General features: G+C 50.7%; 1 protein-coding gene across 16 annotated transcripts in view; it reads right to left on the bottom strand.

Moving 5' to 3' along the window:
* LOC140604105 (bifunctional phosphoribosylaminoimidazole carboxylase/phosphoribosylaminoimidazole succinocarboxamide synthetase) overlaps positions 1-21,562 on the bottom strand; it is a 386,988-nt gene that overhangs the window by 116,982 nt on the left and 248,444 nt on the right. For 11 of the 16 annotated variants that reach the window (XM_072775131.1, XM_072775137.1, XM_072775145.1 and 8 more), the window contains 5 exons: positions 20,778-20,913; positions 13,436-13,600; positions 10,748-10,816; positions 8,305-8,487; positions 4,880-7,682 (listed from right to left, as the gene is read on the bottom strand). In XM_072775131.1, the coding sequence (XP_072631232.1) occupies positions 4,880-7,682; positions 8,305-8,487; positions 10,748-10,816; positions 13,436-13,600; positions 20,778-20,897 (3,340 nt within the window). In that variant the 5' untranslated portion in view covers positions 20,898-20,913. Of the gene's footprint in view, positions 1-4,049; positions 4,313-4,879; positions 7,683-8,304; positions 8,488-10,747; positions 10,817-13,435; positions 13,601-18,845; positions 18,868-20,777; positions 20,914-21,562 lie in introns of those variants that run through there. The other 5 variants (XM_072775138.1, XM_072775140.1, XM_072775141.1 and 2 more) reach the window with 5 other exon arrangements.

Raw genomic sequence — 21,562 nt, 5'->3', positions numbered from 1 at the left:
CACAAAGTAGAGACAATAATGGCATGTGACATGCCTCATCAGGCTGCCCCGAAGATGAAGAGATCCTGGGTCAGGACATTTAGAACAGTGCTTGGCAAAAGTGGCTCTACAAAGTGACTTGTTCTTTACCATTTAGGTCTATGAAAATCACCCCCTTGTTTTCCCCTCAAGGAAAAATTATGTCCTTTTGGAGAGAGAATTATTCTGGCACTGAATCCTTTACTATGCCAAAGGAAAAGGGCTCACTATAGTCCTGTTCTTTTTGAAATCCACTAGAAGTTTACCCTTTGATGATCCAGAACCTTACCAACCAGGGCTCTAAGTCAACTTGACTTTTTTTTAATATTTTATTTATTCATGATACACACACACACACAGAGAGAGAGAGAGAGAGAGAGAGAGAGAGGCAGAGACACAGGCAGAGGGAGAAGCAGGCTCCATGCAGGGAGCCCGACGTGGGACTCGATCCCAGGTCTCCAGGGTCACATCCTGGGGTGAAGGCGGCGCTAAACCGCTGAGCCACCTGGACTGCCCTCAACTTGACTTTACATTGAGGAGAAAGAACCAAAGTAAAATCAAATTAAGAATTCAAGCACCAAAAAGGGGCAGATTCTGATTTTCTATACTTTTAGATCTATGACACTGCACAAAGAGAATTCCTATTTAAGATTTTATTTACCTGAGAGAGAGAGCGCGCACGCACGGTGGAGGGAAAGGGAGAGAGAGAAGCAGACTCCACCCCTAAGCAGGGAGCCCAATGTGGGGCTCTATCCCGGGACCCTGAGATCATGACCTGAGCTGAAGGCAGACATCCAACTGAGCCACCCAGTTGCCCTGAGAATTCCTATTTGTAATGACTTTTGGTCATTACACGATCCCTAATCATCAAATAAAGATTCAGGTGGGATCTCTCACAGTAAAGAAAACCAGCATTTTTTCAGAAGTATTAAAAAAATCTGAAAGGTATTTTTAATTAATCTTTAACCAAAAAAAATCTAAAAAATACAGCTGACATTTGAAAACATGGGTTTGAATTGTGCAAGTCTATTTATGTGTGGATTTTTAAAAATAAACACAGTACAGTAACTGTAAATGTATTTTCTCTTACGGTTTTCTTAACATTTTTTCTCTAGCTTACTTTAAGAATACAGTATAATACATATAAATATGTAAAATATGAGTTAATCCACTGTTTACATTATCAGTAAGGCTATCAGTCAATTGTAGGCTAAGAGTTTAGTTTTTGGGGAGTCAAAGGTTATACAAGGATTTAAGACTGTGCAGGAAGTTGGCGCCCCTAACCCTCACAATGTTTAAGGGTCAACTGTATTCACCACATGCAAGCATTAAGCTTAACCGAGAAGCTTTAGATACATGGGAACTAAAGTTTTGTTTGTTTGTTTGTCTTTTACTCCAGGGCAATGTGACACCTGTGTGTAAAATACCTGAAAAATCAAATTGCCAAGATCCAAATGATTTCTATTTAAAGCTATTATGTGAAAGGAATCCTACACTAAACATTCCATCTGAAGGTCATTAAAACAGCTGGCCAGTTTCCAGACAATTTTGAACTGTGTTTTATCACAGAGTCAAAATACCTTTAAAGTATGATTGCCTGTTTTTTTTTTTTTTTTTTTTTAATTTAAAAGGGTAAATCAGGGGATCCCTGGGTGGCTCAGCCGTTTGGCTCCTGCCTTTGGCCCAGGGCATGATCCTGGAGTCCCAGGATCGAGTCCTGCATCAGGCTCCGGCACGGAGCCTGTTTCTCCCTCTACCGGTGTCTCTGCCTCTCTCTCTCTATCATAAATAAATAAATCTTTAAAAAAAAATAAAAAAAGACAACGGTAAATCACTAGCCCAATTTTAGTTTCCTTAGAACGGTGGCTTGAATAGCATATTTTAGAGTTATGACCAGACTTTAAAAAGGCTGTAACACAATACATGTAAAGGCCTAACAAGTCTGGTTTGTATCTGGGGATCAACAAATAAAAAACCTTTTAGGATGGTAAAATGGGGATCCTGTCTGAACTTCAGCCCGGGTTACCCAAAGGCCTTCAACAAATAATGACTCGACTCTCACATCCTAAAATAAAGTTCTAGATCACCTACTTGGGACTGGCTCAGAGAGCTACCACAAGGTCACAGAAAAATCAGAGTTGAGGTGGAAGAAGCAGGGGTAAAACATTTATTTAAACCTATTCTCTCTCATTCTAAACTCAGTGGACAAGGGGAACCAGAGCCCATTCAGATTCTCTCCCCTTCAGGTTCTGGGGACAAGAGCTGGCCTTTCCAGGGCTTCAGCCACTGCTGCCGCAGGTAAGTACTTGGACAAAGGGCTGCCTTAAGGAGGTAGGAATTTCAGAATGAGATGACCTCTAGAGGACAAACGGGGATTACCACTGTTATTTTAATTCCCACTGTGGGTGGATTCAGAGTCAAAGCCCTCCCAGTGGCTCAGCCTATGGACTGGACCTCACCAGCCTCGGCTTTGGGGTTTGGAATCTCTTTCTAAAGCAGTGGTCCCTGGGTGGCTCAGAGGGTTAAGGGTCTGCCTTTGACTCAGGTCATTATCCTGGAGTCCAGGGGTCGAGCCCCCCCATATGGGGCTCCCAGGTTAGCAGGGGATCCCTGCTCCTTACCCAGCTTGTGCTCACTCATGGTTTCTCTCTCAACAAAAATAGAGTCCTTAAAAAATAAATAAATAAAGCAGTGGTCCACCAAAAAAAGAGGGGAGTATGTGCAAGGCAATTCAGGGGCTAAAGGAAGAAAAAGTTAGAATTTCTGATATATCTGTAAATCTGAAAAGAAAAATTGAAATCAAGCTTTTCTAATATTTAATATTTAGATTGGCACTGACATCCTCACTCAGCCTAAATACCAGAAGGCCATACAGAACGAACGTGTATTTACAGACCCCCGGGGGAAGTTGGAAGCACCAAGCGCAGCGAGGCAGGAGGACTAGGCAGGAGGACACCAAGCGCTGTCCTCAGTGTGTGCTTGCGGCCCACGGCGAGGCTACTAAGAACACAAACAGAAGAACTAGCGGAGCTGACAAGCTCTTTGCCTGTCACTTTATGAAGGCGGCTGGTCGGAGGAGGACTTGGCCAAGGAAAAGAAAAGGTAGCACCGTGATTTGCAACATAGACTTATGTCCACCCCTGTTTCAGGGACCTTTGCCCTAAATGTATATGGTGCTGTGGGGGCTTTAGCTAATGACGGCACCACCGGTACACACTTCACAAATGAAACTGGAGACCCAGGCTTAACATTTTTCTGCTGATGGGGGTGTTCGGTCAGACGCATTGGTCAGCCTGGCCTCGAATGAGGTGGGAAAATGCCAGCGGTCTCTGGCAACACCAACAGGGCCTATGGACCTCGCTCTCACGCTTCTTTTCTAACAAAGACCAATTCAATCAGCAGAGCCTGACAGCCCAGAATCTAGATACTTGGAGAGAAGACAGTAACGGTTTTTGGTAGAAAATTTTAATAATCAAAGGGACTTCTCTAAGAGTAAGAAGCACAACAGAGTTATTTCTTTGGAGAGAAGCTAAGGAGAGGGATGGAGTCCCCCAGACTGAAGGACTTTGACGAGACCATAAAATCTAATGACAAACGCTAATGTTAAGACTAAAAATTGGGCTCCAGTTCAAGATGGCAACATAGAAGGTTCCTGAACTCCTCTCCTCCCATGGACACACCCAATATACAGCTACACAGCAACAAATCCCTTTAAAATAAATCCAAAAGCTAGCCCAGCAATTCCTACACGCTGGGTGAAAGAGGAAAACCCCATGTGGAAGGGGCTGAGGAGGCTGAGGCACAAGCTCACCATAAACCCACCCTCCTGTGCAGCAACCCACAACTGGGAGGCAGGGAACTCACAAGTCCTGGCTCCTCCTTGAGGAACAAAGGGTTTGGACTCCACATCTGGTGCCCCAACTTTTAAGGCTTCTACCTGACAGGCCCACAAAACGCCCAGCTCTGAGAGCCAATGGGGCTGGCGAGCATGAGCCCCACAAGGTGACAGGGAACTAAGGGGCGGCTCTTACCGGGTCTGCGGGACTCCCCTCGGCTACCCCAGCACAGACCCGAGCACGGACGGACGTAAAAACGAAAATGCAAACAAAAGGTTGAAAGTGGGCTCATCAGCAGGACCGACGGAAATGAGGGAGAAAGGGTCTGGAAACTGCTGGTCGACACGCGGTCCGTCTGAGGCGTGGTTAAAAAGGACGGCGGACCTTCCTTCTGCGAGGCAAGTAACCAAGCCGGCGCTGCTGGGGAAGCAGCTCCGGCCTCCGCAGGAAGCTTCCTAAACGGTTAACCCAGAGAGGCCTGCGGGCTTCCTAAAACACCTCGGGAAGAATTTCTCTGAGGAATGCAACTTCCTGGACTAGGACCCAACTTTACCTCCGACTCTACAAAACAGGAAAGAAAAAGCAATAGATGAAGATTCTCAAGGGCCCCGAAGCCAACGCAGGTGACCACAGCCCTGACCGCGGCCCGGCTGGAGACGCCGGAGGGGCAGCGGCAGCGAGGCCCGCGCCAGCTCCTCGGTAGGAGGCCTCGCGCCGCAAGCTGCCGGCACCGGGAGGCACGTGCGGAGCATTTTGCACAAAACCCAGCCGAAGCCAATCATCCACCTGGAAGCTCCTCAGGCCGATGCACCTTGGTGCCACTACGGCCCCGAGACGAGCCCAGCCTCCCGTGCGTCCCTGCTCGGGCCCGGGACTGCGGGCAAGCGCGTGCACGGGGGCCGCATTCCACGTTCCCGGTCACCCGGCAGCGCGGCGGTCCGTGCGGCACCTGAACTTGCCACCCGGGGCACAGCGGGCGCAGCGGGCGCGCCGGGCAGGCGAGGCGGTCCGTGCCCCCCACGTACCTTTCCTCGCGGCCTCGGGGGTCTGGGGAGGCTTCTCGGGCCGCGCGGGCTTCCTCTCGGGGTCCGCCGCTTCCTCGTCGGCCCGCCGGGGCGCCTTCCTCCTCTCGGCGGGCGGCGGCGACGGCGGCCAGGGGGCGCTGCTCTCCCGAGCCTCCCTGCCCGGCTCGGCGGCCTCGGGCTCCGGCCTCCCCGGCCGGCGCGCCAGCAGCTCCACCAGGTAGGGCCGGCTGAGCTTGGCGAGCGGGGAGGACGGGGGCGTCTGGCCGGCCGGCTTGGGCGCCAGGGCGGGCTTGGGCGCCGCGGGCCCCCTGCTGGCCGGCCGGTCGGCAGGGTCCTTCCAGGCGGCGGGCGGCGCCGGGCCGGGCGTGGGGGCCGCGCCCGCCGTCTCCTCTCCCGGCGCGCTGCCCGCCGGCGGCCCGCCCTCCGCACTGTCCCCGGTGCTGCTGTGCCTTTTCTTCTTCTTCTGTTCGGTCTGTTGGTCGCAGTGGAAGCGCAAGGAGTAGTTGGTCCTTCGCAATTTTATTCCAAAGGGCGAGGCCTTCTCCTCCTGGCCAGGCGCCGCGGGGTCCGGCCTGCCCCCGGCCCCGGTGGGCTCCCCGTCCGGCGCGGCGCCGGCCTCCGCGGGGGTCCCCGCTTTCTGCGGCGGGTACGGAGGGCTCGGAACCAGGAAGGACGGGAGGTCTTTGGCAAATTTGCATCCCTCCGTGGCGTCGGGCTCGGGCCCGTCTGCGCCCCGGGGGCGCTCGCCAGTAGCCGGGGGCTGCGGCCCCGACGCGTCCCCGGGCCACGGCGAGGGCCGCCTCCTACCGCCCTCGGCCTCCGCGTTCCGTCGGGAGGTCTCGGCGCCGCCGTCGGAGAATTTCTGCCAAGCGGGCTTAATGGAGAACTTGGCGTTCAGCGGCGGCGTCTTCCGGAGGCTCCCGCGGGAATCCCACCGGGCCCGGGGCGGCGGCTCCTCCGCCGGCCGGCACGGGCCCCCGTCGCCGCGCCGCTCAGTCTCGGCGCCCCTCAGGATTCGGGACCGGATGGACGCCCACTCGGCCAGCGCGGCCCCTGCGGCCGCGGACTCCGGGGCGCGGGCCTTCCCGCTGCCCGCCCGCGGCTCGGCGGCTCGGGGCGGCTGCTCCGGGCCGGGGCCATCCGCGCGCCTCTTCTCTTCCGACAAGCCCAGGAGAGACTTGCACGCCGTGTCCTTGATCTGGCTCAGGTTGACGGCCGGGCCGCACAGCTGCGCTCCGGTGACCAGGATGGCCGTGTGGGGGACGCTGAGGGAGGAGGGCAGGGCGGGGGGCGCTGGGCTGGGCCTGGGGGTCCCGGGCTCGTGGGCAGCAGGGGCGGGCCCCGCCTCTTTCACGGGCGTCACCGGGCTCAAATTGACTTTGGGGAAGAGAATCTGTTTCCCTCCCGACGACACCTGGAAGGTGTAGGGCCTGGGCATGGTCTGCCGCTCATCCACCTCCTGCCAGCGCAGTTCCTCCACCTTCCGGTCGGTCTCCGGCGCGGCAGCTTCCTTCTTCCCCCCGGGGGCCGGCGTCTCTTCCACGGGCGCCTCCGGCTTCTGCGGAGGCTGCGGGCCGCTTTCGGGTCTCATGTCCTGCCGTGCCCGACGGCCGTGCCCCGGAAGACCCCCGCGCTGCGCCTGCTGCTCCCCGGACGGCTCGGCCTCCCGGCTCTGCTTCTCGCAAACCCTTGATTCCTCAGAGTTTTCTCCTTGCTTCTCGAGCTTCAGGTGCTCGCGTTTCCCGGGCTTCTCTGCAGAGTCCACGTGCAGCGCGCTCCTCGAGCCCCTCAGCTCCTCCGGCTGCGGCCGCTTCTCCTCGTGCCCTCGGGCGGCCTCCGCTTCCGGCCGCCGGGGCACCTCCACCTCCTCCCGCTTTCCCAGCTCCGCCCTTCTCTCTGCCGCCGCCACCGCCGCCGTGGCCGCCTCCTCCTCCTCCTCCTCCTCCCGCCGCTGCTCCTCCCTTTCCCTCTGCTCCTCCTCCAGCCGCCGCTGCTCCTCTACCAAAAGCAGCTGCTCCTCCCTTTGCCGCTGTTCCTCGTCCCGCCTCCGTTGCTCCTCTTCCAGCCTCTGCTGCTCCTCACGCCGCCGCTGCTCCTCCTCCTCCCTTCGCCGCTGCTCCTCTTCCAGCCTCTGCTGCTCCTCCCTCTGCCAATGCTCCTCTTCCAGCCTACGCTGCTCCTCCCTTTGCCGCTGCTCCTCTTCCAGCCTCTGCTGCTCCTCCCTTTGCCGCTGCTCCAACTCCTGCTGCTGCTTCTCGGCTTCCTGCCTCTGCTGCTCCTCCAGCTCCTCCTGCCTCCTGAGCTCCTTCAACTCTCTTTGCTCTTCTAACTGCCGCTGCCTCTCAGCCTCCTGCCCTCTCCACACCGCCTGTTCTTGGGCCTCCAGGTGCCTTCCTTCCTCTTGCTCTCTCCACTCTTGGCCTTGGCCACCTTGCTCTTTGAGTCTCTGCTTCTCCTCTTTGCCCTGCCCCTCTTCTGCCTCCAGCTGTAGTTCTGTCTCCTCTCCCTCCCTGTCCTCTCCTTCCTCCTCCAAGAGCTCTTGTCTTCTATTCTCTTCCCAAAGCCTCCTCTCCAGGGCCTGGAGTCTCTGCTCTTCCAGACGTCTCCTCTCTGCTGCCTCAGCCTTTTGCCGTTTGCACTTGGCCTCAAGTTCTAGCCAGTATTCTTCTTGGCATCTCTTTTCTTCTTCGGACTCCAGCAGCTCTGGTTCCTCTTCGTGCCAAATTGGCTTGTCTTCTCCAGAGTGTCCGTTCTGGTCGAGGGACAGCTGACGTGGAAGGCCACCTTGTTCATTTGGTCGATCCTAATGTTGGTAAGGAAAAAAGAATTAGCCTTTGCCTTTGGCACAGGCAACCACTTCCCACCCTATCACAATGTCGGTGGCCCTCTTCATCTCAAAAGAAGGGGCCGCTGTTCCTAAGTATAGAGCTAGGTAAACCCAGGCCAGCACACCAGGAGTAATTGCAAGGGTGGAGGAAAACACATCACCTTCGTGTTTACTCAGTAGCCCCTTTATTGGTCATTCTCACATTCCTTTTGCTCAGTACAAATGAATCGTAGGAAAACCAATAGCCCAGCATTAGAACGATGAGGAAATAAAGTCCACCCTTGTCACACTGAAGAACCTTTGGCTAAGCCATAGCAGGAGAGCTGGGTCACCTTTCTGTGGCAAACCAAGTACAAAGTGTTCAAGAGGCCCTCAAAGGGCAGCCTCTCATTCTGAGGTCCACCAGCCCCCAGGCAGACAGCATGTTAGAAGGGGCGATGGAAAGGAAATGGGCCTGCTGGCCCTTGTTCACTGCAACACACCAGGTCCCTGATGGGAGAGACCTAGGTCCTTCTACTGGCCCCTCCCAGCACCACCTCCTTTGGCAAAAAAGCAAGCAAGGGCATCTGCCCGGTCAGCCTGGAAGGGCTCTACATACCCTGGCAAGTCGCCTGTGCTTCTTTGACACCCTCTGGTTTTTTGGCTTAACGGACAATTTGTGCTTGGCAGCACTGTTGTCCAGGCGAGCGATGGCCAGGGGGATGGCATCTAGGTTGACACTTTCGATGGTTCCAGCAGAAGAGAAGTGCCTTTTTGGCCGAGACGGTTTAACTGGAGCCACCTGTATGGAGATTAAACCACACAGCCCAGATCAGAACAATGTGTGAGGAATCCCAGAGCGGCAGCACTTGCTAGAGACTGCACCTTGCCTGGCCCGGCCCAGGGACCACTTCAAGCAAACAGGGCTCACTGGGACAGCGAAGTGAGCACTGCTTTGGGAATTTTTATTTTTATTTTTTATTTTATTTTTTTTGCTTTGGGAATTAAAAGAAGACTCTGACTTTTTATTTGGCCAGTGACATTTGCATTAACTCATAAAGGTTATATAACCTTTCAGGGACTAATTTTCCTGCTCTGAATAATACGTGGGGAAGGTTAGATTAGATGGGGTGGTTGACAAAACTTAGCCAGGGGGCCCAATCCTGCCCACAGCCTATTTTGGTAAATAAACTTTTGCCAGCACACAGCCATACCCATGGTCCGTTGTCTTCTGTTGCTTTTGTGCTACAAAGGAAGAGGCAGGAGAGTAGCCTGGTTGGACTTTATGGCCACAAAGCCTAAAATAAGACATAGTTTGCTGAGCCCTGGATTAGCTCATCTCTATGTTGAGGACTCTATCATCTAAGACACGGCATCAGACACCTGCAAACGTCCCTCAGCTTCTACCTTAGCCCTTTGAGTCAGGGAACGTGTCTTTTTCATCTTTTCATTCTCCTTTATGCCCAAGTAGCAAATCTCATTTGGCAAGTGCTCAATAAATATTTTTTGGAGGAATGAAAGAACAACAACAAAGTATATCTATCATCTATACCTAGGCCATGAAATTGCTACCCACAAAAATGTTCTAGCACAAAACTGCTACCCACAAAAATGTTCTAGCACAATCACTCCAAAGCCACAGAGCCCTGAGTCGAGTGCCCCAAGCAACTGAAAGGGGGAGGCCCCCAGGTGGAAAAAGGGCGGGCAGAAACGTGCCGCACAGGGGCAAGGGCAGTCCCTCACAGGATGAACTGCAGCACCGTAATGCAGATGCGCAGCCTCAACAAACTGTACATATTTAGAGAGGTCAGAGAGACCACAGCTCAGCCTGCACCCAGAGGGCACCCCTGTAACTACTGAGCATTCCCGGGCAGGCAGCCAGGTGAGGGCTCCCAGCTCCACCCGCCTGCGTGCGGCAGGGGGCACTCACGGCCCTGGCTGCGCTGCCCGCAGCTCCCTGGCGCGGGGGCAGCCCTGGCGAGGCCAGGGTTCATGTGCTGGCACTCATGCTATACATGCAGACCCAGTGGGGCTTAGCTGACAGCTTTGCTTTTTAAAATTACCTTCCATATTTATGCAGAAGATAAAGGACCAAGCCAGGTCCAAGGCCAAATGGATGCTCAGTAAATAAACTTACAATAAGCAGCACAGAAGTAAGGCAAAATAATCCCAGCCTTTGGGCTCCTAGCTTTTATTTATTTATTGTTATCTTTATAAAAGGTATCATATTCTGAACTCCTGTTGAAAAGAGATGAATCAAACATTTATTTCCATCCCCTATTAGATGCATGAATAAAAGACGTTAGAGCCCAATGTGATAGACTAGGGGCACAGAGAAGGATCTGAAGCTGAGATTTAAATGCAAAGCTTCGTTTCTGGTTTATTCCAGCTGGGCTGCTTCACTCTCTGGATGGTGGCACGGTCTTGAGCCATCCGCCCTTCAAAAGATTCTGGGACCTACTCTGCTCACTGTACCAGACCCTGGGGGTATGCCTGGACCCCTGTGCAAGTGGAGACTGCTCATGGCAGTTGACTGGCCTCTACAGGAGAGGGGCACACAGGCCCCCCAGAGTTTCCTGGACACCTGCAGGCCCAGGCCCCAGTTTCAACAGAACATAGAATAGTTAAAAAGCAAAAATACACACAAGTAGAGACATGCCAAGGTCTTTTTTCTTTTCTTTTTTTAAATCTCTAAATAGAAGGAGACTCTTTTCCTTACAGACCTGTGTACCTCCAGGTGTTCTGCAAAGTCTTTTTCAATGGCTGAACAGTGTCCTGAAGTACCCGGCACATTTAGGAAAATGACCAGCGTCTCTGTGCTCAAATATGCACGTGTTGGGAGGGGGCTGTTTTTCAGGGCAGGGGTCAGTCCCAGCAGGTGCACTGCTTTGGAAACAGATGCTCTAACCTCTACCACTGGTTCCGTTCTGAAGGGATTTAAGGTAAGGGGTGAAGGCAGCATTTATGATTGGAAAAATGAGACAGCAGATTGAATAAAGGGGGGGGGGCGGAAATGGAAGTTGAAATAAAGAAACTAAATACATAAGTTCAAATCCTATTACCTTCTCTTCCATCTCACTTCTGGTGCCAGGCAGATTCAGAGGACTCCGAGAACTTGGCGTATCACTGGGCTGGAACAGGAAAGAGAGCACTCGAGTCAAACGCCGGAACAGTGGGTTCTGGGCAGACAACCAGACACCGCCGCGGGTGGAAAAGGCTGCAGCTGGCTTCAGGGAGTCGGCAGGAGGCATGGTGGGGACCTTGCTAATGTCCAGACAAGGACTCCTGAGGCACAGAGTGTACACTTTCTTCTTTTCCTGGTTCGGCACACTTCCATCCAGGCAGTCTCTAAGCTCAGTCTTTGATGTGTTTCCCCACCTCTCAGAGACGCCAGGTGCCACCCCCTAGCCACCCCACCTGGGAAGCAGGAGGGTGTCGCACTCGGCCTGCAACCTCCGAGGTTTGGCTGTGCTCGCTGCCTTCCACCCCCTTTGCCTGCTGGACCTCCCCACTCTATGCCAGACCTCTTCTCTGTGAGAAGAAAAGGACCTAGCGATGCTGTGTGCAAACGACTGGGCTGAGAAGGTGGATGACCAGAGGAGAAAAAGACCTCAGGATAGGAGGAAGAAGAGAAAGGCTGAAGATCCCAGCCCAGCTGCTCACCTGCCCCAGGAATGCCCACACCCCACACCACATCACCTGCACCTTTCTGATGGCCCACCATACCTTCTACTGTGCATGGCCAAGATCTGCAAACAGCTGTTATCGTCCCTCCCAGAGCAATAGTGTCAGCTTGTCCTATCTCAGCCTGTTTTCTGCACCACACTTAGAAGCATCTTTAGAAAACACAAATCAGGGATGCCTGGGTGGCTCAGTTGGTTGGGCATCGACTCTTGGTTTCAGCTCAAGTCAATGATCTCACGGTGGTGGGACTGAGCCCAGAGTCAGGCTCGGCATTGAGCTGAGTGTGGAGACTGCTTGGGATTCTCTCTCTCTTCTCCCTCTGTCCCTCCCCCATTGCTCATGCTCTCTTTCCCCCAAAAAAAATTAAGAAAAAAAAAAAAAAAAAAGAAAATACAAGTTAGATTATGTCAGCATCCTGCTTAATATACTCAGAGGCTTCTGTTATTCTCAGAATAGAATTCACCCTTTTCCTGTGGTCTATACAATCTGGCCTCTATGTCTCGCTATATCCTCCCTTTGCCCCCTCCAGGGTCGGGCCAGCCACACCGACCTGATTTCTTTTGGGACACCGTCAGCCGTCAGCCCCATCTTTGGGCCTCTGTACTTGCTCTTCCCTCCACCTGGAACACAGCCCCCACCTCCAGGTCACTCTGGCTGCTGACCTTATCTAAAGAACAACCCCTGGCCCACCTTGTTACTCACTTTTCCATCGCTCTGTTTTACTTTCTGTGCATTTTTCTTGATCCAGAGTTATTATATATATTACATTTATTATATAAATAAGTTATTGTATTTATCTCTGTTGACTTGCCATGTGACTAATCTGACTCACCTCTGTAATACCCGCAGCTGGGGTAGCGCCTCCTTCTCCCTCAGGCCACAGTCCCTGGCACTTATGAGCTCCTCAGTAACAGTGAGGACATTGCTCAGTCCTTGGGAAATCTCTGCATTAAGGCTGGTGGCTGTTGCTGCCGCCTAGCACTGCAGAGGCTGGACCTAGTGGAGGGATGGGCCCCATCCTACTTTACCCACCACACCGCCCACCACCCACATGTCTGGGAACCAGGAGTCTTCGGGCCGGACAGAGGTGGGCAACAGTGGGGAACGGCCTGCTCTTTCCTTCCTCACTTTGCTTTGCAAATCACTTCTCTTTGTTACTGCCCTTATGACCTATTAGCTGGCCATAAGCATGACTTCTTGGGGCACATCCATTTTAATAACATCCAGCGTAATTTCAGGTGCCTTGGCAGGCAGAGTACCGAAGATGCTTTCTGTTGAGACTGGAAGATTCTGTGCCTCACCTAGAGAGCTCCCTGCTCCAGCTGCTGGCGAGGCCTTCCCTCCTTCCCCACTAGATGCCTGAGGATATCCCTTCTGCTGCTGGAAGGACTCTCATTCTGGGATATGCTCACGGGGTTTCTTTCCAAGTATCAAGACTGAATTCAGATAGGACAATGCTGGACGAATGTGACTTTCTTCCCTCATTAAGTAGACTTCAAGCTGGCCTGTTTGATCATTCTGTCTCCCTAAGCACCTACTTCTTTCTTTTCTCATTTCCCTTTAAATGACTCCACTTTGACAAGTAATTACTCCGTGCTACTAAGTAAGCACTAACTAAGTCCTGGGGAGACAGAGATGTGTAAGATCCAGTTTGTGCTCAAGGAAGTCAACATTTAGAGACAGAGGGAGAACAATTACGCAGATGTGGAGAGTACGGATGTGTAAGAAGCACGGAGTTGGTGCAATGAAGGTACAGAGGAGATAGCACGGCTGGGGGGTAAGGCTGGGTAAGGCTTCCCAGGAGAGGTGGGCCACCCTGAGTCTTGAGGAAGTGGCAGATGCTGTGAGGAGTGAATGCCAAGGGCATGTTTCCACTTCCCCAGGCCCAGCCGCCTCTCCCAGTGGCGACTGACCAGGAAGTGCCCTCCGGCCCAGGGCCACTCATCAGAGAAGCTTCTCTCACATATTCCCTGCACTGCAGCCCCAAAAGCTATTGGATGCCCCTGTCCACTACCCGACATCCTCCCCTCCCTTAGCAATCAAGTCATTTCCTGGAGGAGCCTTACTTTGTTCTCGGTGTCTGAGAGAATGATATCCTCCTGAGTCACAATTTCCATGGGACTGGTCAGGAACAGATCCTCTTCTAAGCTAGCCTCACCACTGTCTGCCTTCTTCATGGGAATGGCATTGGGTGGTGGCTGCCCAAACTTGATGTTTTTGCTCAACTGTCGCTGGAGACAGACAAAAGAAAGATGTTCTGAAGCAGTGAAGCAGTTCATAACAAGTGCAACCAGATGCCCCAGCATATCTAGTAGGCACTGAGGCATGTTCTGTGCACCTTTCTAGACTAAATACCATGCCAGTAAGCCACGATGCAGTCCTGTAATAAGTGAATTTGTTGTCCTGTTTCCTTTCTTTTCCTTTCCCACCTTCAAGCCATGAGCTTTTTCATCCAGCCACCTCTTTCATGGAAATGCCAACATTATCCAGGGGGTAGAGAGTCCATATTTCTGAACCAAAAGTTGGGATACACGTTATGACAAAAATGTTCTGATTAACCTATACATTTATTCATAAAAAAGTCTTCAAAGTATAAACATTGTATAGAAAATAGTCACATGAAATGTAGGAACCACTGGAGGAAATGTTTTGGAGACATTCTCCTTGAATATGCGTTAGCCACCTTCCTCACCAGCCCCTAGCTTGAATACCATGTTCCAGTCCCAGTGGGCACCAAGGTGAGGGAAGCCCCAGGGCTGGCAAGTCTTTCCGTGATCAATGCAGAAATCACGGAAGGCACAGGAATAATTTTGTCCTGCCACAGGGGCTTCTTTTTGCCTTGCTGCAGCTAGGCGCTGTGAACTGTGGGACAGAAGGGACCACGGGGAAGGGACAGAGAGTAGGCAGAAGGGAAGGGCCACGAAGGGATTTGTTATAGGCGGCAGGTAGCGAGAAGGGTGTGTGTGGGGGGATGGAAACAGGGTAGAAATTAGAAGAGAAGTAGTGTTTAGAATTCGAGAAAAGCCAGATTAGAAAAGAAATATATTCTCTGAAGAAGAAAAAATATATATAAATATTAAAGAAAGGGCAAAATATTTAATGGGCTGTGGCAGAGAAAATGAACAACATTCAGAAAGAAAAAAGGCTATGCCGTGGCCACCTGCAAGACCACTGAATTAAATCTGTAGAAGCTCCTGCTTTCATCGGCAGCAGGGTTTCTCAACCTCAGCACTACTGACACTTTAGGCCAGATAATTTTTTGTCGTGGGGAGCTGTCCTGAGCATTGTAAAATGTTTACAGCACCCTCGCCTCTAGGCACTAGATGCCAGTAGCAATTCCTTCCCCATCGAGACAACCAAAAATGTCTCTGTAAGTTGCCCAATATCCACTGTGGGGATAAAACTGCTTGTGGCTAAGAGCTACTGCTCTAGATCTAGGTACTTGAGCTGCATAGTCTTTTTATGCCCATAGAGCTGCAAAGAGCCTTAGCAATCACATAGTCCAACACCCTCATTTTATTAAAAATGTCAGAGGTTAGTGGTGAGAGGTGACTGGCTCAAGCTTATGGAAAGAATGAGTGGCCACAAAGTGATTTGAATCCAGGTCTCCTAAAACCATCTCAGTGTTATTTGCATTGCATTCCACAAGTTCTCACAAATTTGACATTGTGCTTCTTTCTTCTTTTAGGGGCAGAAATAAAGAGATGATGTGGCAATTTTAATACCTTGCCGAAGTTCCCTGGCAGGGGAATCCTTTGAGGGATATGCCCCTTCTGAACTCAAGGGTACTAAATCCACCCACCTGTGCCCAGCTCCCTCTCAGCCTTGCATGGCAGACGGTGAGACTGCAGAGACATGGAAGAGATGAGCCCAAGACTCCCCTCCCCGCACCCCAGGGCACCCCCCAGCATGCCAAGTCAGGAGCACAGAAAGACAGAGGACTTGTATTTGATCTGCTATTCAGCCTGAGCCTGGCTCCCCTGGTGCCACAGGGGAGGAACACACATCCAAAGCCCCGAGTTCAGCCAGTGAAGTACAGCCTGAGCAGCCTGAAAGGGCTTCTGGGAAGAGAAGGCTGCAAAAGGGTGTCTTCTCAAAACGAGTTTAGCAGGAAGCGGCAGTTAGTATCTACGCTATGCAGATCAATAAGCAGGCACGGTTAGAGCAGCCGATGGAGATAGACAAGAGGACATGGTGTAACAAAGTCACAAGCCCAGCTCACTCTGCTGACCTGTGGGAGAGGAACAGGGACCTGGGCAGAAGAGGTGGCATGGTTGGTTCCTGTGTCCTAGTGAAAGCCCTAGCAGGTCCCTCGGAGACTCCCAGCCCAGCCTTTGGTTTACCAGTTATCCCTGCTCTGGGAGTACTGGCCAAGAGCTAGAGAGTGTTCTAAATCCCTGTAGACGGAGACTCCGTTGTCAGCGGCTACCCTCTCTCAGTGCTCCTGAACCACTAAGATGAGGGTATTTCTTCTAGTTATCACAGAATATTCTTTAACGAGCTTCCAAGGAGAACCTGGCCTAACACTCTAATGCCATTCGGTTAGGACTTTTTGCCACCATCACACACAAAAAAAGAATGAATATGCTAATATTTTTCTTCTTTAGGGCACTTTTTAGAATACTGATGTTGCTCCCCCCCTGATGCTTAAGAGACAAACAAGCATATGACACGATGTAATCGCAGTCTAAGTGGAAATAAGCTCCAAGGTGGGATGGGTGTCGTGGTGAGCAGTGGAAGAGCTACGAGACAATGGCAGGAGGAAATGGAGGGAATAAGAACAGGAGAAATAAGGCACACGGGATGGAGCAGGGAAGTGGAGAGGGTGGCGCTGAGAACTGAAGCAGAGAATGAAATCAAAGAGGCGGGATGAGAGAAGGGTGCAGGGGCAGAGGCTGAGCAGGGAGGAGGGTGCAGGGGTGTGGCCATGGGCCTGGCGGCAGGTGTGACAGCTGAGGGTGGAGAGAAAGGGAGGGAAGAAGAGGTGGCGGGAGGGAATGAGAACGTGTGCATATCAAAGGGATGATTTATGTCACAGAGATGTTCATCCTGGCAAAAGAAACACAATGCTGTTGCCTTTGAGAATAACAATGTGCGTTTCTGTAAAGCCGCTGATTTAAAATCCCTCTAGAAAAAATAAATTCAGGCTAGTGGCTGTGAGCTGAGGGGAATGGAGGAGGGGAGGACCCTGGTCATCACAGAAACGCTGGCTGCTTTCGGGGATCGGGCTGCAGCCTCTCTGTCCAGACAAAGGACTGTCTTCCTAGACACACCTGCAGCTGTCAGGGATGAGACTGCAGAAGTACACCAGGGTTAGGACTTAGGGTTCAAGGCTATGGTGACTGATCCTCAGGTTGTCAAGGCCGAGGCTCCTGCACCTGCATGTTTTCCCTCACCTGTGGTTCCTGCTCCAAATGCTTCCTTCAGCTGACTCAAAAGAGACAGGGTTGTCAAGACACTGTGTGATTTACTGACAATTAAAAGGTGACTCCTGAAACCCATTTGGCAATCTCGGGTGTCATGTTATTTAAATAGAGGGATCAGTGTGACTTTCTTTTGTGACTTTCATTCTGCCCGCATTCAGGCATTGTCATGATATTAGGAATCACTGAAAACCAGATGGTTCAGAGGGAGCTTACCCTCGTCAACTAGGACCACTCCCTCCCTTCCACCTACTACCCGGGGGCTCTTCGGATACACTGCACTTACAGCCAGAGAGGAGGGGAGAACGCTGTGCCTACGCTGACCGTCAGTGCTGCCTGTGGCTGTGAATGGGGTTACTGTTGGGACTGGAATGTGAGCTAAAAGGGACTATATTTTATTCATTCAAATTGGGCCATTTTGTTGTAATATGGAATGCCAGAGAATGATGTTATAGGAATGCACATCCATATTTATGAGTCTTTTTTCCTATGGTGTGGGAATTCCAAGCACATCATATTCTGCAGCTCTCACGCTGCCAGTATTTAGGTTCCCCCAGATTTTTCACAGACCATGTCTGTGAGAACAAAGCAGAGGAAAAATAAAGTTGCTGTCTTCTGAGTCAACTACAGATATGCCCACAGTTAAAATGAATTTTTAAAGAGAGGCGGAAGAAAAAGCATGTAGATTTAAAGACATCTGCTCTATGCAGAAGTGGCTAAGAGCGGGTATTTCTTCTCTGTGTCCTTGACAGCTGCAGGAGGTGTCAAAAATCCTCAAATATATGAGACTTTGGCATTTTTAAGTGAGATCCAGCTCAGCAGGAGCCAGGGGCTACTGAAAATGGAGGCTTTCCCTCCCGAGCTGAATAATCCATGGACTAACAGAGTTAGCTCTTCCTGACAAGGGTGTGGCATAATTCTAAGTATCACCTGCAGGCTTGGACCGTGATGTTCCCGCCTGAGTGTCATCATCAGTTGTTACACAACTGGGTCTGACCTGAAATAAGTAGGCACCTCCCTGACCCCTCACCTGGGCAGCTGTAAGGAACCTCAAGGTCACTGAGGTCCAAGTGCACAGAAGCGTGAAGCTCACCAAACTGCTCTGTGCTATGGCAAGTGAGGAGTGATTCCATATAGATGGCAGACTTTAAGAACTGGAGGTGGGCCAGGTCATCCATCATATTCATCCCCTTATTTTTCAGATGGGGACACTGAGGGTCAGGGAGGTATAAAGACTGCACTGGAAGCCACACGGCCAGGTGGTGGTGGGGGAACTGGCACAGATTTTTTATTTCACCCACTGGCCGTGAACAACTGATGGTTGTGTGTAGGGTCTTTGAAAGGGGCGCCACTGTTGGCTTTGTCCCTATAACTATCCTGTATATTAAAGTTTGTTCTCCCTACAAACATGTATTTTTTTAATACTCGGGGGGAAAAAAGAGAGTAATTTTTCTTGTAAAGGTTCAATCATCTGCCACAGAAATTTCGCCCAGTGATAGACTGACTTGATTTGGAAAAGTGTAGGCTTATTATTCATGCTGAATTTAGCCATCCTGCACTCAGAGAGGTTCCAGACTGCTGCAGTGCAAGGTATGGCTGGCGGGCTGGGCTGACCACGTGTGGACACTAGAGGGCAACCTTTCCCAACACAGTCAGTGCACTCACTGTTCTGGGGTTTTCCAAGGGCTGAGAAGTTTCTCAGACCAGAGGAAAATGGCCTCCCCCCACCCCATGGCATTATGATACAAATCTCATTTCAAAAAAATGTCTTAATAATAGTGGCTAATCAGCCTGCCAGGATGTCTACCATCAAATAGGTGTCCATTACTCCTCTCTGTTTTTAATAAACACACATACATAGACAAACACAATTTTGGACATAAAAAACATACATGCCTCTGACATAACTAAACACCCTCATTCCATGCTGGAGTCTACGAGGGGGTGGTCTTTTATGCTGCTTACTAAGCATCAATACCAGCATAACGTTGTCATGAAAAATGCAAAGCATTCATGCAAGTTAATAAAGTTAACTACTATTTCTATGACTTACCAGGAACATACTGCTTAGTCGACTGAAAAATAAAGCACAGTCTTTTGGGGGTGATACAGTTATATCTTAATGTCACTCCAAAAATCACACTTTCTATGATAACAGTCCCCGTTTCCCTCCTCAAAGAGTAAAGTCTCTTTATTTTTTTAAAAAATATAATGATGGAGCTGTAAGGAAGACTGTGAGTACACAGACAGAAGCAACATTAGGCAGACCTTGTATGAGTAGATATTGTCCAAAAGAGAGCACTCAGATTAGTTATTTACTCATATTTTTCTTGTTATTAATAGAATTGTTGCTTCAGGGAAGTTGGCTTACATCTTAATTGTGAGATCAGATTCTTTAAACTTGCGCCTTGCAGTGTTATTAGGAATAACTGACACATATTTTTACCGAGTTGCAACAGTGCAGAATTACATATTTTTTACAACTCCAAACCCACTTCCCAGAAAGGCAGTGGCATGCAGTGTGATGTTAGCACAGACATCATTTAAGACAACACACTATTATCTAATCTTTAAAAAACTCCTCGAAAGCCCTCATAAAATCCAGCTGTTTCATGGACTGAACTCTGGACGTCACTTCTCTTGGAAAGGGCGTATTATGAGCCAGGGCCTCAGAACTTAAGAAAAATGGTCCAGAAATCAAAAGACTTCAAGAAGGAAAGGTAAGGTGGGGAGGGGCCCAAGGTTTTCTGCGGCGATCACCACCCCTTCCTCTTCTCCAACCTATGAGAAGTGACAGCTTGCTTTTTCTTAGCAAGTTCTTAGCAAGAACTAAGAGCAGAGCCTGGGTAGGACATGCTGGAATCTGAAGGAAGGGCCGAGGTTAGCCCTGAAGGCAGGACGGTGGCCCTGGGTAGTGCTTGGCAGGAGGGCTGAAGATCCAGGCAAGTTCGGTCTGTTTCCAGGGTGTTTGCTATTTCCCCGCCTGCCATATGCTATATTCAGCTGAGTGTGTGCGGACATGTAACCAAACACAGGTCACAAAATGCATAGCTAATGCTCAGTAGAAACAAGAACATTTCAAGAAAATAGAAAATTTCCTTTGAGTATAATGCTTCATTGTATTGGCAGCTACTCAAGCCAGCTGTTCCTCCCCCCCTCATTCATTCATTTATACATTCGTTATTGTAGACTTAGAGACAGATGGAAACCAGCAAACCAGAGTCCCCCGTTCATAATTTGGATGGCCTCCAAGCCTTCCCATCTCGGAGAAGTGCTTGCTGAGGCACTTCTCTCGGGTGAGTGAATTCTACTAGGCTAGCAGGCAAACCTATGTGGTCGGATCCCAGGTGTACTTGCTCCTTTTGCTTTCCCTAGATTTCCCATTATCTCAGTCACATTTAGTGAATCATTATTTTATTATATTTTCATTATCAGGAGTTACCACCTGAGTCGATTTTATGGAGGACAACTGCCCGATTCTGCAGCAGGAGGGAGGTTTGGGAGCTTCCTGGCATTCCTCCAAGACAGGGTGGCTCAGGGGGAGCCAGATTTAAGAACATAGCAAATAATAGAGCATCCCTCCGTTCACCGTCCAAGTACGGATATGCGGCATGGCCTCTGCCAATAGTCAACCCCGTGCTCAGGGATTATGGGCAACATTTCATGGTTACTTTTCCAACTCTCCCCTACCCCCCAAATCCAGCAGCTTCTCTTGGGTACCTGCCCTCGTGATACGCAGTTAAAAATGAGGGAACAGGTTGACAGAAAAGGAGTGGGGCTGTTATATAGGCAGGTACGATGGTGACAAGGTTGACAGCAGGCTTCCAGCGAACAGAGGCAGAGTTGAGAAAGCAAACATCCTGACCAGAAGCTACCCATGGATCTCCGGATCCCTTACTCAAGGTCACTCTAGGGATTTCCCCACTTCCCGCCACAGCTGGGCCCCCTCCTACGGCTCTGACTTTCCAATCTCCAGCTGTCTTACCTGAAGAGTTTTGACTTTGCCCAGGATGTTGTCCTGTGACATTGCTTGAACTGTCTGCTCACTTTCTGCTCCCCCATCAGGGATAAAAATACTGTCATGGGAAAATGCCCGGGTTCCCATAGAATAGTTGAAGGACCTGGAATGCAAATCATGGGCTTCATTTTATTAGGATGATAATGTTTCTTTTGGCAATTCAGTTTCCTGTTCCTCCTGATTTAGGGGACTCCCCCCACAACCCCAGTCTCGTTCAGAAAGCACTTCCGGCACTGTGTCCTTTTTTGCTGGGGGTCAGCCAAATAGCTGGGCAGAAGAAAGGGTCTCCCAGAATAAAGCAGCATGTCGCCAGCACGATGTTTTAGAGCGGCTCAATGAGAGAACTCAGAGACAGCTACTGATCTGCAGAGGACCCAGTACACGGCGCCCGGCAGGAATTCTCACTGGAGAAGCCCAGGTCCTGATGTGCTGCCACTGTTGGTTTTTGCCCAGGAGGCCCTGTCAACCAGAGCTTTTTATGTAACATGCATATCTAGAAGTTAGAGGCCAGATTCTTTCAGATTACAATCAAATTGTTAGAAAGATACGTACATCTCAAACAAAGACTTGACAAAGATGAGAACTGCTGACAGGGCCTACAGGTATAGCGTCTCGGGCTGGACTCCTAAGAGACACGTGTGTTAGGGCAACTCTGATGAGCCTCGTGTGCAGTGAGCAGCTCATAAGGGGTAGGTACCCAACAACAAGCACTTTCCAGTTGAAGGGTTTACGTCCAGGAGTCTGGACTCCCG

Source organism: Canis lupus, chromosome 14 (genome assembly GCF_048164855.1).
Source record: "Canis lupus baileyi chromosome 14, mCanLup2.hap1, whole genome shotgun sequence".
Classification (NCBI taxonomy): Eukaryota; Metazoa; Chordata; class Mammalia; order Carnivora; family Canidae; genus Canis; species Canis lupus.
This window is presented reverse-complemented; position numbering and strand designations above follow the sequence as displayed.